Source organism: Armigeres subalbatus, chromosome 1 (assembly GCF_024139115.2).
Source record: "Armigeres subalbatus isolate Guangzhou_Male chromosome 1, GZ_Asu_2, whole genome shotgun sequence".
Lineage (NCBI taxonomy): Eukaryota > Metazoa > Arthropoda > Insecta > Diptera > Culicidae > Armigeres > Armigeres subalbatus.
Window position 1 is genome coordinate 174,275,789 of NC_085139.1, and position 15,184 is coordinate 174,290,972.

Genomic DNA, 15,184 nt, shown 5'->3' on the forward strand with positions numbered 1-15,184 from the left:
AAAAAAGGATGACCAATAACTTAGGCTTTGAACACAATCTATTCTATGAGTCACACAGAGCATGTACCATATTTGAAACAAGAGGACAGATCTTTATAGATCTCAAGGCCTTATTTCATAGATCTCAAGGCCTTATTTCAGGAGATTCTTGGATGAGTTTGAGCATAGATCGGAACACATTCCTGGTTTCATATCACAAAAACCATGTACCATATCACGATCCATACTAGCGTACTATGACCTACAAACAACACCTAGCAAACAAATAGGAAGAAGCCCCGTTCATTATAAGTCCCAATTTAAAATTTTCTAAGTCCCCAGTAGGCACCGGCATAAAAAAAAATACTCCCCAGTAGGCACCAACAAAAAAAAGTCCCCAGTAGGCACCAACATATAAAATTTTCGAAGTCCCCCAATAGGTTTTTTTTACGTCGTTTTTTTAAAATAGCGCGGTTTTTTTTTACGTCGTTTTTTTGAAATAACGCGGTTTTTTTTTACGCGGTTTTATTTTACGCGGTACATGGAGCGACGTAAAAAAAAACCTTAGTGTATATCAATCGACTCCGGAACTTTCCAGCAATTAGTCAATTTCATTGGAACTTTTTATCATTTAATTTTGCCGCTAATATATAATAAATTTCAATTCTTGTCCTACCCAGTAAAACTATCAGAACCAACCAATCCCGTTCATGCATTCTCAACACGGACATCAGAATGATGTAAGTTACGGGCCTTATGTCCCACCGTTTTATAACATTCTGAATCTCGAGTTCAAACACATGAGTGTTCCGTTCGCGTTCTTTGAGCACCTTTTGCTGATCTTTAATCAGTGCCTCCAGCTCAGCTTCTTTCCATCGTCATGGAAGTCAGAGAAAATCATCCCCATCCGTAAGTCTGGGAAGGATCCTTCCTACCACAAAAGTTATCGTCCCATCAGCCTTCTTTCAGGGTTATCCATGCTATTCATCACTGGTTACTTGAGTCTGCCGAAAATATCAACATCTTGCACGAGGAACAGTTTGATTTCCAACGCAATCGGTCAATCGTTCACCAACTGAGTCGAGTTACCAACGTCCTCAGACGGAACAAGTTTGTCTCAAAAACATCTGTCATGACCTTACTCGATGTTAAGAAGACATTCGACAATGTATGGCATGATAGCCTGGTGTTCAAACTACAACGCTACAATCTTCCTAGCTACCGTCAACTGGGGGGAAGATGATCATTTTTAAGACAAAACATGCAATAACAATGTGTGTTTACATTTTAAATCGAAGCAAATATTTTCAAAACATGTACTGCTATACGTTGCAATAATCAACAACTTTAGTTTTCTGAAATGCGTTTGCATTTATTAAAATAAATTAAATTATCACACATTTTTTGAGTAATCTGGTTTGGGGTGAAGTTGATCAAGACAGCTCTACTAAAACCATTATGACCTAGTAGTCAAAATACACTAGGTTATCTGTATGAATGTTGAATTTACTACGTAAAGAAGTCTAAGAAGTCAATATTTGAAACGAAAATAGCGTCATTTATGACTATCTCTCTCTTTCTTCCACAAAATACATTTTCATGATTATAATCGAAAAACTCGGATTTCTACCTAGCGGTAACATTACTTGAACAGAGAATATTGTTTTCTACCGTTTCATTAAAAAAATTGGCACTTTTGACTGACACATCAAATGATCATATCCACCTCAATGATCATCTTCCCCCCAGTTGACGGTACCTGATGAAAATCAGCTGTCGGTAAGAACATTCCGGGTCTCAATCAGCGGAACGAGCTGCATTACGAACAACATCATCGCAGGTGTACCCCAGGGCAGTATCCTCAGGCCCCTGCTTTTCAATCTGTTTACCTCCGACATGCCAGAACCTCCATAAGGTGGCATTCTGTCTCTGTTCGCAGATTACACCTCCATCGTTTACAATGGTAGAGTGATCAGAGCGCTAAGTGACAAAACTCCAACGAGGCCTGGATGCCCTGACAGAGTACCTCTCATGCTGGAAGATCTGTAGCAACGCGGGGAAGACCCAGGTCAGCATTTTCCACCACTCTAAATTCCCTAAACCTGTTCCCCCTGAGGACTGCAAAATCATCCTCAATGTGGACTGTCGAATGGGAAAATGAGGCCGACTACCTTGGCTTAACTCTCGACAGCAATCTTATTTTCCGGCAACAGGTTGACAAGACGGTTTAGGGTCATTTGGCCGAATGCCGTTTGGCCGAATGTCGTTTGGCCGAATGCCATTTGGCCGAAAGGGTCATTTGGCCGAATAGTTGAACAACGCTTTCGCAAAGCGTACGAAGAAGGTAAGAAGAAGGAAGAAACAAGAAAGAAGAAGGAAGAAGGAAGAAGGAAGAAGAAGAAAGAAGAAGGAAGAAGGAAGAATGAAGAAGGAAGAAAGAAGAAGGAAGACGGAAAAAGGAAGAAGGAAGAAAGAAGGAAGGAGGAAGAAAAAAGAAGAAAGAAGGAAGGAGGAAGAAAAAAGAAGAAAAAAGGAAGAAGCAAGAAGGAAGAAGGAAGAAGGAAGAAGGAAGAAGGAAGAAGGAAGAAGGAAGAAGGAAGAAGGAAGAAGGAAGAAGGAAGAAGGAAGAAGGAAGAAGGAAGAAGGAATAAGGAATAAGGAAGGCGGAAGAAGGAAGAAGGAAGAAGGAAGAACGAAGAAGGAATAAGGAATAAGGAAGGCGGAAAAAGGAAAAAGGAATGAAGAAGAAGGAAGAAAGAGAAAGAAAGAAGAAAAGAAGAAGAAAAAGAAAGAAGAAGGAAGAAGGAAGAAGGAAAAAAGAAGGAAGAAGTGAAAAGGAAGAAGGAAGAAGAAAGATGGAAGATGGAAGAAGGAAGAAGGAAGAAGGAAGAAAGAAAAAGGAAGAAAGAAGAAGGAAAAAGGAAAAAGGAAGAAGGAGAAAAGAAGAAGGAAGAAGGAAGAAGGAAGAAGGAAGAAGGAAGAAGGAAGAAGGAAGAAGGAAGGAGAAGAAGAAAGAAGGAATAAAGAAGACGGAAGAAGGAAGAAGGAAGAAGGAAGAAGGAAGGAAGAAGGAGGAAGAAGGAGGAAGAAGGAAGAAGAAAGAAGGAAGAAAAAAGAAGAAAGAAGTAAAAAAAGAAGAAAGAAGTAAGAAAGAAGGAACAAGAAAGAAGAAGCAAGGAAGAAGGAAAAAGGGTGAAGGAATAGGGAAAGAGGGAAAAAGAAGAAGGAAGAAGGTAGAAGAAAGAAGGAAGAAAAAAGAAGAAAGAAGGAAGGAGGAAGAAAAAAGAAGAAAAAAGGAAGAAGAAAGAAGCAAGAAGGAAGAAGGAAGAAGGAATAAGGAAGGCGGAAAAAGGAAAAAGGAATGAAGAAGAAGGAAGAAAGAAAAAGAAAGAAGAAAAGAAGAAAAGAAGAAGAAAAAGAAAGGAGAAGGAAGAAGGGAAAAGGAAGAAGGAAGAAGAAAGAAGAAAGATGGAAGATGGAAGATGGAAGAAGGAAGAAGGAAGAAAGAAGAAGGAAAAAGGAAAAAGGAAGAAGGAGAAAAGAAGAAGGAAGAAGGAAGAAGGAAGGAGAAGAAGAAAGAAGGAATAAGGAAGACGGAAGAAGGAAAAAGGAAGAAGGAAGAAGGAAGGAAGAAGGAGGAAGAAGGAAGAAGAAAGAAGGAAGAAAAAAGAAGAAAGAAGGAAGATGAAAGAAGGAATAAGAAAGAAGAAGGAAGGAAGAAGGAAAAAGGGTGAAGGAATAGGGAAAGAGGGAAAAAGAAGAAGGAAGAAGGTAGAAGAAAGAAGGAAGAAGAAAGAAGGAAGAAGAAAGAAGGGAGAAGGAAGAAGGAAGAAGGAAGAAGGAAGAAGGAACAAGGAAGAAGGAAAAAAGAAGGAAGAAGTAAAAAGGAAGAAGGAAGATGGAAGAAGGAAGAAAGAAGAAGAAAGAAGGAAGAAAGAAGAAAAAAAGGAATAAAGAAGAAGGAAAAAGGAAAAAGGAAGAGGGAGAAAAGAAGAAAGAAGAAGCAAGAAGGAAGAAGGAAGAAGGAATAAGGAAGACGGAAGAAGGAAGAAGGAAGAAGGGAGAAAAAGAAAGAAGAAGGAAGAAGGAAGAAAGAAAAAGAAATAAGGAATAAGGAAGGCAGAAAAAGGAATTAAGAAGAAGGAAGAAAGAAAAAGAAAGAATGAAAAACAAAGAAGGAAGGAGGAAGAAGGAATAAGTAGGAAGGAATAAAGAAGAAGGAAGAAGGAGGAAGAAAGAAGGAAAAAGGATGAAAGGAGAGGAAAAAGAGAAAAAGGAAGAAGGAAGAAGAAAGAAGCAAGATGGAAAAAGAAGAAAAGAAGAAGAAAGGAATAGGAATAAGGAACACGAAGGAAGAAAAAAATAGGAAAGAAGGACGAAGAAAGAAGGAAGAAGGAAGAAAGAAGATAGAGAATGGGAAAAAGAAGAAAGATGGAAGAAGGAAAAAGGAGAAAGGAATGAGGAGGAAGGAAGAAAGAAGAAGGAAGAAAGAAGAAGGAAGAAGGAAGAAGGACCACTCGTAAACTGAGGTTATTTTTTTTAACTATTCGGCCAAACGGCATTCGGCCAAACGGCATTCGGCCAAACGACCCGTTCGGCCAAACGGCATTCGGCCAAATGGCCTGACACCGACAAGACGGTGACGAAGTGTAACGTGTTGTTGAAACGAATGTACCCTTTGGTCAACCGCTGGTCGTTATTGTCCCTGAAAAATAAGCTTGCTGTCAACAAGCTACTTGTGATCGAATATGGCATGTCGGTCTGGCAGAGCTGCGCTAAAACTCATCATATGAAACTCCTCCCAGGACAAGAACATCCGAGGTCCACCGTCTAGCCGGGATAAAACATTACATGAACGCTTTGGTGAGTGTAAAGAAAAGTTTGGGGTCCGTTGCGCCTTTTCAGACCAAATAGCAATTAGGGCCTTGTTTAGGCTACAATGTAGGATCTTTTTCTCAAGAACAAAAAAGAAACGAAAAAAAAACAACCACTTACAATGCATTATGGTACAGGATACAGAATTACGCGGAAAGATGCATTTTACGCCAAAACTATATTTTTTAGATAAAAAAAACTGTTGTTCTACAATATTGTTCGAAATGGTGCTATTAAAAAATAGAATGGCCCATCACATATTTTTTTTTTTTTCAGAATGTTGACATGTTATGTTCTACAAAGTTGTAGCGCAGCTTATTCCAATCAATTTTACTAAAAAAAACTTGGCTGATTTAGAGCAATTTTACCTAATTGGATTAGGGTGTTCCTCAAAAACACAGTATTTTGAATCCACTGTTTTTGTTTTAGATTTCTCGAAAAAGTCGTCTTCAGGTGACTTTTAGAACTAAAAAAAATGCAACATTTGATGAGCAAATATGCTCAATGTCTTTTTCCGATCGAAAGTTATAATCGTTTTTCTGTCAAAATTACATTTTTTTTCACGGTTAGGCAGACCAAAAAAATATTTTTACACGGCATTTGAAAGAGAAATTCATATTCCTTATTATGTCAGAAAAATTGGAGATATGTTATTTTTTTATCTCAAGTTTTACTAATTTTACTAAAATCATGTTTTTTCAAATAAATTGATATAACTCGACAATGGAAGACAATATTCTTCTAGCAAAACACGCGTTTTGAAAAGCCCCAAAAGTCTTGAGGTACACCCTAATCCAATTAGGTAAAATTGCTCTAAATCAGCCAACTTAAGAGCTACAGAAAAGGTTTTTTATAGCAAAATTGATTGGAATAAGCTGCGCTACAACTTTGTAGAACATAACATGTCAATATTCCGAAAAATAAAAAAAAAAAAAATTCTAATTTTTTTTATATGGTGGGCCATACTATTTTTTGGTAGCACCATAATGATGGCCTTACTATTTCGAACAATTTTGTAGAACGGTTTCGGGTCATTTGGCCGAATGTCGTTTGGCCGAAAGGGTCATTTGTCCGCCATTTGGCCGAATAGTTGAAATACGTTTCCTTACGAAATAAGAAGTAAGTAGTGAGATACAAGAAGGAAGAAGGAAGAATGAAGAAGGAAGAATGAAGAAGGAAGAAAGAAGAAGGAAGAAGAATGAAGGAAGTAGGAGGAAAGAACGAGGGTGAAGGGAGAAGGAAGAAGGGTTAAGGAAGAGGGAAGAGAGAAGAAGGAAGAAGGGAAAAGGAAAAAAAAGAGGGAAGAAAGAACAAAAACGAAGGAAGAAGAAAGAAGAAGGGATAAGAAAGAAGGAAAAAAGAAGGAAGAAGGAAGAAGGAAGAAGGAAGAAGGAAGTAGGAAGAAGGAAGACGGAAGAAGTAGGAAGAAAGAAGGAAGAAGGAAGAAGGAAGAAGGCAAAAGGAAGAAGGAAAAAGGAAGAAGGAAGAAGGAATAAGGAAGAAGGAAGAAGGAAGAAAGAAGAATTAAGAAGGAATAAGGAATAAGAAAGAAGGAAGAAAGAAGAAGGAAGAAGGAAGAAGGAATAAGGAATAAGGAAGAAGGATGAAGGAAGAAGGAAGAAGGAAGAAGGAATAAGGAAGATGGAAGAAGGAAGAAGGAAGAAAGAAGAAGGAAGATGGAAGAAGGAAGAAAGAAGAAGAAAGAAGAAAGAAGAAGAAAGAAGGAAGAAGGAAGAATTAAGAAGAAAGTAGGAAGAAGGAAGACGGAAGAATGAAACAGGAAGTAAGGAAGAAGGAAGCAGGTAGAAGTAAGGAAGAAGAAGGAAGAAGGAAAAAGGGAGAAAAAAGAAGGAAGAAGGAAGAAAGAGGAAGGAAGAAGGAAGAATGAAGAAAGAAGAAGGAAGAAGGAAGAAGGAAGAGGGAAGAGGGAAGAGGGAAGAGGGAAGAGGGAAGAAGGAAGAAGGAAGAAGGAAGATGGAAGAAGGAAGAAGGGATAAGGAAGAAGGAAAAAGGAAGGAAGAAGAAGAAGAGATAAGGAAGAATGAAGAAGGAAGAAGGAAGAAAGAAGCAGGTAGAAGGAAGAAGGAAGAAGGTAGAAGGAAGAAAGAAGAAGGAAGAAGGAAGAAGCAAGAAAGAAGAAGGAAGCAGGTAGAAGGAAGAAGGAAGAAGGAACAAGGAAGAAGGAAGAAGGGATAAGGAAGAAGCAACAAGGAAGAAGAAAGAAGGAAGAAGGAAGAAGAAAGAAGGAAGAAGGAACAAGAAAGAAGGATGAAGGAAGAAGAATGAAGGAAGAAAGAAGAAGGAAGAAGAGAGTAAGTAAAAAGGAATAAGGAAGAAGGAAAAAAAGGAAGAAGGAAGGAGGAGAAAGGAAGAAAGAAGAAAACAGGAATAGGGAGGAAGCAAGAAGGAAGAAAGAAGAAGGAAGTAGGATGAAGGACCACTCTTAAACTGAGGTCAATTTTTTTTACTATTCGGCCAAACAGCATTCGGCCAAACGACCCGTTCGGCCAAACGGCATTCGGCCAAATGGCGTTCGGCCAAACAGCATTCGGCCAAATGGCCTGACACCTGTAGAACAACAGTTTTTCCTAAAACATATAGTTTTGGCGTAAAATGCATCTTTCCGCGTAAATCTGTATCCTGGACCTTAGTGCAATGGCCAACCACTTACAATTCAAAAATTATTTTGTGAAACCATAGAACTGAAAATAAATTCAAATTTAATTTAAAACGAGAAAGGAAAAAAAATCCTCCATTTCATTTTCTCCGGGTATAAAATGGCCCATGATTCGCGCTCACGCGTCATTTCTGTACGATGATCCACGGTAAGTGGGAACGGAGAGCGCACAAAAAGATGGCGTTGGTAGCGGTCCTAGCATCAATGAGTAGTGATAGTTGAGGTAGCGAGTAGCCAGCAATACGAGGCAAGATCATCGCTGAATGAAGGTTAACAAAGAAGAAAGAAATAGGAAGAAGAAAGAATGAAGGCAGAGAAAAAAAGGAAAAAGGAAGAATAAGAAAAAAGAGAGAAGGATGAAAGAAGAGGAAGAAGGATGAAAGAAGAAGGAAAAAGAGAGATGAAAGAAGTAAGAAGGAAGAAGGAAGAAAGAGAAACAAAAAAGAAATAAGTAATAAGAAAGAAGGAAGAAGAAAAAAAGGAAAATAAGGAAGAAGGAAGAAAAAAGAAGGAAGAAGGAAGAAAGAAGTAGGAAGTAGTAAGAAGGAAAAAGGAAAAGGGAGAAGGAAGAAGGAAGAAAGAAGATGGAAGAAGGAAGAAGGATGAAGAATAAAGGAGGAAGTAGGAAGAAGAAAGAAGGAAGAAGGAAAAGGAAGCAGGAAGAAGGAAGAAAGAAGAAGGAAAAAGGGAGAAGGAAAAAGGAGGAAGGAAAAATGAAGAAGCAAGAAGGAAGAAGGAAGCAAGAAGAAGGAAGATGGAAGAATGAAGATGGAAGATAGAAGAAGGAAGAAGGAAGAAAGCAGAAGGAAGAATGGAGAAGGATGAAGGAAATAGGGTGAAGGAAGAATAAATAAAAGGAAGAAGCAAGGATAAAGATGGAAGCAGAAAGAAGGAAGAAGAAATAAGGAAGAAACGAAAAGGATGAATGAGGATGGAATAAGGAAAGAAAAATGAAGAAGGAAGAAAGCAAAAAAGAGGGAAGAAAGAAGAAAGAATAAGTAAGAAAAAAGAAGAAAGAAATAAGAAGGGAGGAGGAAGAAGTAAGACAAGACAAAGGAAAAGAAAGAAGGAAGAAATGAGGAGGAAGCAGAAAGAAGGAAAATAAAAAAAACTTAGGAGAAGGAAGAAAGATTAAGGAACAAAGGAAAAGAAAGAAGGATGAAGGAAGAAATTTTCAGTTCACTTTTCTCTTCCCACTTTCTATTTCTCACTTCTCACTTTCTACTTCTCATTTCTCACTCTTCACTACTCGTAATTTAAGCACAAATTTGTCAACTATTCGGCCAAACGGCATTCATCCAAATGGCCTGACACCAAATTAACCGCTTTACGACGCCAGAAAGTTGTCGTCCGTAGCAGAATCATGAACGCGCGTCGGAGGGAGATGCTACAAATATTTATTTGGATGGATGGCATCAGTGGTAGCCAAATGAAATTTCTCAAGATTCTGATTTGGTTTTGTTACTGTTTGTGACTGGGAAGGCTACCTACTAAAATCATAATCTTGAGGGGAAATTCGCTTGACTGGTACTGCTGCTATCCATGCCAATAATTTTCGGCAGCGTCTCTTTCTGATGCACGCTCGTGATTCTGATACTGACAGAAAGACAATTTGTGTGCTTTAAGAAAACTTTAAGTGGCTTCGGTCCTTAAAAGAACTAAAGAACTGATTGTGATTCGTGTGATGATCGACAATATTTGTTTTAATAGAATAGGTTCTTTTCAATCAAATCGAACAATAAATAAAAATCCAATCGGTAATATCCCTCTTCCAGTGATTATTGTGGCCCTGAAAAGGGCCTTTTGTTTTAATAGATCAGTTCTAATCCGCTTCATTTCCTGTTGGCATGTGAGGAAATCGATCACGATTGGAAGCTTGGAACATGGAACTGCAAGTCACTAGTATTCGCAGGTTGCGACAGGATGATCTACGATGAATTACATCCCCGCAACTTCGACGTCGTGGCGCTGCAGGAGATTTGCTGGGCAGGACAGAAAGTGTGGAAAAGCGGACATCGAACGGCTGCCTTCTACCCAAGCTGTGTCATCACTAACCAGCTGGGAACCGGCTTCATAGTGCTGGGTAAGATGCGCCAACGTGTGATTGGGTGGCAGCCAATCAACGCAAGGATGTGCAAGCTAAGGATAAAAGGCCGTTTCTTCAACTATAGCATCATCAAGGTACACCGCCCACACGAAGGAAGACCCGACGACGAGAAAGAAGCGTTCTATGCACAGCTGGAGCAGACATACGATGGTAATCGTATATCGACGGTAATTTTTTCCCCGACATCACGAACGTACGCACTTACCGTAGTGCGAATATTGAATCCAACCACTACACAGATAGAAAAATCTACTGAAATTTACGCTAAAAATCATGCACATAAATGGAATGCTATTATCAGCGTAATTCCAAACGTGATATAGCCTAAATGTATACAATATTTGACGTGAATCATCAACTTTGCTTGCAATTTGTACGCAAACTTGTTAGGAAGAAAGCCAATTCAGCGTAGAATAGTGTAAATTTCCGCATCTCTAGTTTTACGCGCTTCTTACTTTTTATTATTTTTTTCTGTGTACCTCATTGCAGTATGTCTGCGCTCAAAACTTCGACGATGTACAACACGCGTCGAAGTCGGACGCCGCGGCTTAACATTGGTTGGCTACAAGACGGTAGACTAGCCCAAGGATACACACAGCAGCTGGAAGTGGCGCTCTCAATGGAAGAGCAGCTAGGCGCAGCGTCTCTTGAAGATGGCTGGAGAGATTTTCGATCCGCCATTGGAAGCACCGCAACCGCTGCACTAGGCACGGTGCCTCCGGATCAGAGAAACGACTGGTATGACGGCGAATGTGAGCAATTAGTTGAGGAGAAGAATGCAACATGGGCGAGATTACTGCAACACCGCACGAGGGCGAACGAGGCACGATATAAACGGGCGCGGAACAGACGAAACTCGATTTTCCAGAGGAAAAAGCGCCAGCAGGAAGATCGAGACCGTGAAGAGACGGAGCAACTATACCGCGCTTATAACACACGAAAGTTCTATGAGAATTTGAACCGTTCACGTAAGGGCCACGTGCCACAACATGATATGGATGAGGACATAAACGGGAACCTTCTTACGAACGAGCGTGAGGTGATCCAAAGGTGACGGCAGCACTACGAAGAACACCTGAATGGCGATGTGGCAGACGAAGATGGCGGTATGGTGATAAACCTGGGAGACCGCGCAGGACACAATTTTGGAAGTCCAGGAGGAGATTGGCCGGCTGAAGAACAACAAAGCCTCTGGGGTTGACCAACTACCAGGAGAGCTATTTAAATACGGTGGTGAGGCACTGGCTTGAGCGCTGCATTGGGTCATTACCAAGATTTGGGAGTAGGAAGTTTTGCCGGTGTGGTATGTCCCATCTACAAAAAGGGCGATAAACTGGATTGTAGCAACCACCGCGCAATCACATTGCTGAACGCCGCCTACAAGGTACTCTCCCAAATTTTATGCCGTCGACTAGCACCAATTGCAAGGGAGTTCGTGGGGCAATACCAGGCGGGTATTAGGGGCGAACGTTCCACCACGGACCAGGTGTTCGCCATTCGCCAAGTACTGAAGAAATGCTGTGAATACAACGTGCCCACACTCATCATCTATTCATCGACTTCAAAGCCGCATATGATACAATCGATCGGGACCAGCTATGTCAGCTAATGCACGGTTGATCAAAGCGACGATGGATCGGGTGATGTGCGTAGTTCGAGTTTCAGGGGCATTCTCGAGTCCCTTCGAAACGCGCAGCGGGCTACGGCAAAATGTTGCTGGTCTTTCGTGTCTGCTATTCAACATCGAGCAGGGATTAACACGAATGGTACAATTTTGAATAAGTCCGACCAGCTATTTGGCTTCGCCGACGACATAGATATTATGGCACGTAGCTTTGAGAAGATGGAGGAAGCCTACATCAGACTGAAGAGGGAAGCTAAGCGGGTCGGACTAGTCATCAACACGTCAAAGTCGAAGTACATGATAGGAAGAGGTTCAAAAGAAGACAATGTGAGCCACCCACCGCGAGTTTGCATCGGTGGTGACGAAATCGAGGTGGTAGAAGAATTTTTGTACTTGGGCTCACTGGTGACTGCCGAAAATGATACCAGCAGAGAAATTCGGAGACGCATTGTGGCTGGAAATCGTACGTACTTTGGACTCCGCAAGTCGCTCCGATCGAATAGAGTTCACCGCCGTACCAAACTGACAATCTACAAAACGCACATTAGATCGATAGTCCCCTACGGACACGAGACCTGGACGATGCTCGTGGAAGACCAACGCGCACTTGGAGTTTTCGAAAGGAAAGTGCTGCGTACCATCTATGGTGGGGTGCAGATGGCGGACGGTACGTGGAGGAGGCGAATGAACCACGAGTTGCATGATCTGCTGGGAGAACCATCCATCGTTCACACCGCGAAAATCGGACGACTGCGGTGGGCCGGGCACGTAGCCAGAATGTCGGACAGTAACCCGGTTAAAATGGTTCTCGACAACGATCCGACGGGCACAAGAAGGCGAGGTGCGCAAGAAGAAAACGCGCCTGATCGCTACGAATTGTTCAACAAATCAACGCGCGAGCAGGAGAACGTTTTGTTAATATCCAATAAAATTAAACCAGAAGCTCCGCCCATACAATGGTAACATTTACTAAAGGGTCGAAATTCCAGCAATGGACAATGAGAAAGTCTCGACCAGGATATATTTTGGCCCGATTGCTTGATTCCGACAAGAAGGAAGATGAGTTTTGCCCTCTGACATTCATAGGTTGTCGGGTAGTGCTAGCAGAAACATTGATTTCTTGCATATGGTTTCAAATATCAACTTTCGAAGCGTAATAACACTTTGTGTAGACCTTCCTGCTACGTACCTTCTTCGGCCAAGTGTTTCGGCATAATGCGTTGACTTACGTGATTGACGATAAATTGAAGCCGATAAGAGCAAAAATGTAAAAAATTTCATTTTTTGGTGATTTTAGTCTCAAAACAATTTAGATTATCACTTGATTGGATGAAGTCTGCGTTTTTCCATACAACTGCTCCCCACTATAATATACGTGTCCGTTTGTAGGACCTCAGGATACAAATAGTAAAATTAGCTTCGTTCTACTTCTTCTTCTTCTTATTGGCATTACATCCCCACACTGGGACAAAACCCCCTCACAGCTTGGTGTTCATTGAGCACTTCCACAGTTATTAACTGCGAGGTTTCTAAGCCAAGTTACCATTTTTGCATTCGCATATCATGAGGCTAGCACGATGATACTATTATGCCCAGGGAAGTCGAGACAATATCCAATCGGCAAATTGCCTAGACCGGCACCGGAAATCGAACCCAGCCACCCTCAGCATGGTCTTGCTTTGTAGCCGCACGTCTTACCGCACGGCTAAGGAGGGCCTCATAAATTAGCTTCGTTAACAAAGTTGATTATTACAATCCATATTTAACAATTTTGTTTTTGAATCAAAGGCAAAACGGGTTTGTAGTATTTTAAAAGGAAACAAAAAATGAAAATTTTCAAGATTCAAATTTTGAAAATTGAAGAATTGATTCATCATGATGATGAACACCATGCGTCTCCATGAGACTCATTTTGTAGGAGGAACTCGTCCCATGACTTTCCTACATTAATAGTCGCTTAACTTTTTTTTAAAACAATTTTTCCTAATGCATGTAACAACCTAACTAACCTAACATACACTAAAAGTTGGCACTGAATTTGCTATAGTATACTAATTAAATTCTTTGTTGAAAATGAACCATACTGCTTACCACAATCGGCAAAATTGTTCTAATCTTAAACAATATCTGCCGCTGCTCTGCCTCCTTGTCGAAGATGTTAAGCCTTGGGCCGCTCTTGATAGAGCAGAACCGACACAAATCGATGAATGCGGTAAAATTTAGTTCTTCACTCAAGTGCTCGCTTTGGTTAGTAATCATCAAGTCGGACATCTTTTTCCGTTCCTCGCCGTACTGGTTCAAGTGAGTCCTTTTTTGTCACCGGGGTACCTTCTTCTATCTTCTGTATGAGTTTTGATTTGTACGCATCTTTTAATTGGGAATTAAAGAGACTTCACTTGGTTCTGATTTTGCTCAAAAGACAGATTCGATTGATCTCACAATAATTCTCCACATCTGCTCAGAAACGCAGTCTCAGTTACGTGTCCTGCCACCCCTCCAATGCATCTTTGCGAGCCACCCTGTTTCGGTATTTGAAAACACATCGCCGTCGAGTTCGTTCTTCCTTGCACAATATTTGTAAACATATGATTCGCTTCTCGCCGAATAATAAATATACCGCGAAACTTCACGCGCGCTTTTTTTCCAGAGAAAAACCTCCCAAAACGACCGGCACCCGCCGCCGGTGGGTGGTATTCCGCCCGACTGCAACGCGCGGTGGGCACTCACTTCACCACCCTCCTCTGCACTCTTAGCATATGATGCTGGTAACTCAAATGCAGTCCAACAGGCAATGAAAAGCACGACAGCAGCAGCAGCAGCGTTGTGGAGGATCCAACATTCCGCCACACGCTCTCACGCTTCAAGCCGGATCTCTCACAAGGAGGCCTTACTGCAACACACTAGTGCCTACTCCCCATACATACACGACGTTTGTAGGTGCCTTCAGATGGGGACCAATATCGATCGCTTTGTGGCTGAAGGAAAATTTTCTTCTTATGCACAGCTGAACGAGCAAACCAAGGTAATGTTTTAGGCTTTGCCTAACTTCCTGCGTAACGTAGGGTTATTCTGCAGGTATGAGTTATACGTCGAATTCACCACTGTATTATACAACTATGTTATAAAAGGAAAAAGAACATATTTGCACCCTTAAATAATCATCATACGATTGATTCACTACACAACTTGAACATCTTATCTTGATATATTAATTTGCCTCAAGTCCATGGCCACTAAACATATTATCCAGCTTTGCATGGATCCGGTAATATTGCTATCAATCACTGTCCTACAGAATCCCATAGTTTTGTGGACGAGCACAAGAATAAACCTACTTCCGCTAAAGTCGACTGTCGTGATGGTAATGACTTGGATGGAAGGAAGAATTTTCTTGGTTACTTCAGAAGCCACTCATAGTTGCGTGCATCCATGCAATACAGAATATGTATCTCATCGGAGTGAGATACCACGAGCTATGGTGAAATTGTGAATTATCGACTTGAAATGTTATTTGTTTGCTGCAAATTGACTAAGGACCGATTTCTTCACCTCCGCTTAGTGCTTAAACCAAGTTTAAGCGTATGGGTAAGCACCGCTTAAGAGTTAAGCGGAGGTGAAGAAATTGGCCCTAAGCCTATTTTTTTGATATGGAAATGCTAATATCATCTTCCAAATTTGGACGTACATGTTCATGATAGCATTAGAGGCGAAAGTATAGAATTGATAGTTCCGTTAGGATACGGCAGGCATGAAGAATGTTTTTATAGAAGTCGATTTGAAAGCGAGCGGAGGGCAATATTTGTGATGGCACATATCACACGACCTTCCTTCTGCAAGCTGCCGTATGAAGGGAGGAAGAATAGAAGTGGATGCTGATATGTGCCACTGGCACAAATATTGCCCTCCGCTCGTTTTCAAATCG

General features: G+C 41.0%; 1 protein-coding gene across 3 annotated transcripts in view; it reads right to left on the bottom strand.

The window, feature by feature from the left end:
* LOC134208630 (G-box-binding factor) overlaps positions 1 to 14,612 on the bottom strand; it is a 62,490-nt gene extending 47,878 nt beyond the window's left edge. For 2 of the 3 annotated variants that reach the window (XM_062684408.1, XM_062684409.1), the window contains exon 1: positions 13,354 to 14,612. In XM_062684408.1, coding sequence (XP_062540392.1) covers positions 13,354 to 13,533 — 180 coding nt within the window. In that variant the 5' untranslated portion in view covers positions 13,534 to 14,612. Of the gene's footprint in view, positions 1 to 13,346 lie in introns of all 3 variants that reach the window. The other variant, XM_062684414.1, reaches the window with a different exon arrangement.
* Positions 14,613 to 15,184: the final 572 nt, after the last annotated feature.